The sequence below is a fragment of the Seriola lalandi genome, unplaced genomic scaffold (assembly GCF_002814215.2).
Source record: "Seriola lalandi dorsalis isolate HSWRI2012SDOR001 ecotype SW California unplaced genomic scaffold, Sedor1 jcf7180001994303, whole genome shotgun sequence".
NCBI classification, from domain to species: domain Eukaryota; kingdom Metazoa; phylum Chordata; class Actinopteri; order Carangiformes; family Carangidae; genus Seriola; species Seriola lalandi.
Window position 1 is genome coordinate 1 of NW_019464969.1, and position 446 is coordinate 446.

The 446-nt window shown below is 62.8% G+C and overlaps 1 protein-coding gene across 1 annotated transcript; it reads right to left on the reverse strand.

Moving 5' to 3' along the window:
- Positions 1-15: 15 nt before the first annotated feature.
- LOC111661033 (histone H3-like) lies at positions 16-441 on the reverse strand (the record flags this gene model as incomplete). The annotated part of the gene is made up of 1 exon (XM_023414500.2): positions 16-441. A coding segment is annotated over one exon (375 nt), but the record flags the coding sequence as incomplete, so codon positions are not given.
- Between the last annotated feature and the right edge of the window lie 5 nt (positions 442-446).

Consider the following 446-nt stretch of genomic DNA (forward strand, 5'->3'; position numbering starts at 1 on the left):
AGCTCTTATGAAACAGGTGTGTGGCTCTTAAAAGAGCCGTTGTGTTTGGAGTGTAGTCAGGCGGGTTTAAGCCCTCTCCCCGCGGATGCGGCGGGCCAGCTGGATGTCTTTGGGCATGATGGTGACCCTCTTGGCGTGGATGGCGCACAGGTTGGTGTCCTCGAAGAGGCCGACCAGGTAAGCCTCGCTGGCCTCCTGCAGAGCCATGACGGCGGAGCTCTGGAAGCGCAGGTCGGTTTTGAAGTCCTGAGCGATCTCCCGGACCAGGCGCTGGAAGGGCAGCTTGCGGATGAGCAGCTCGGTGGACTTCTGGTAGCGGCGGATCTCTCTGAGAGCCACGGTACCGGGCCTGTAACGGTGAGGCTTCTTGACTCCGCCGGTGGCCGGGGCGCTCTTACGGGCAGCCTTGGTGGCCAGCTGCTTCCTGGGGGCTTTGCCTCCGGTGG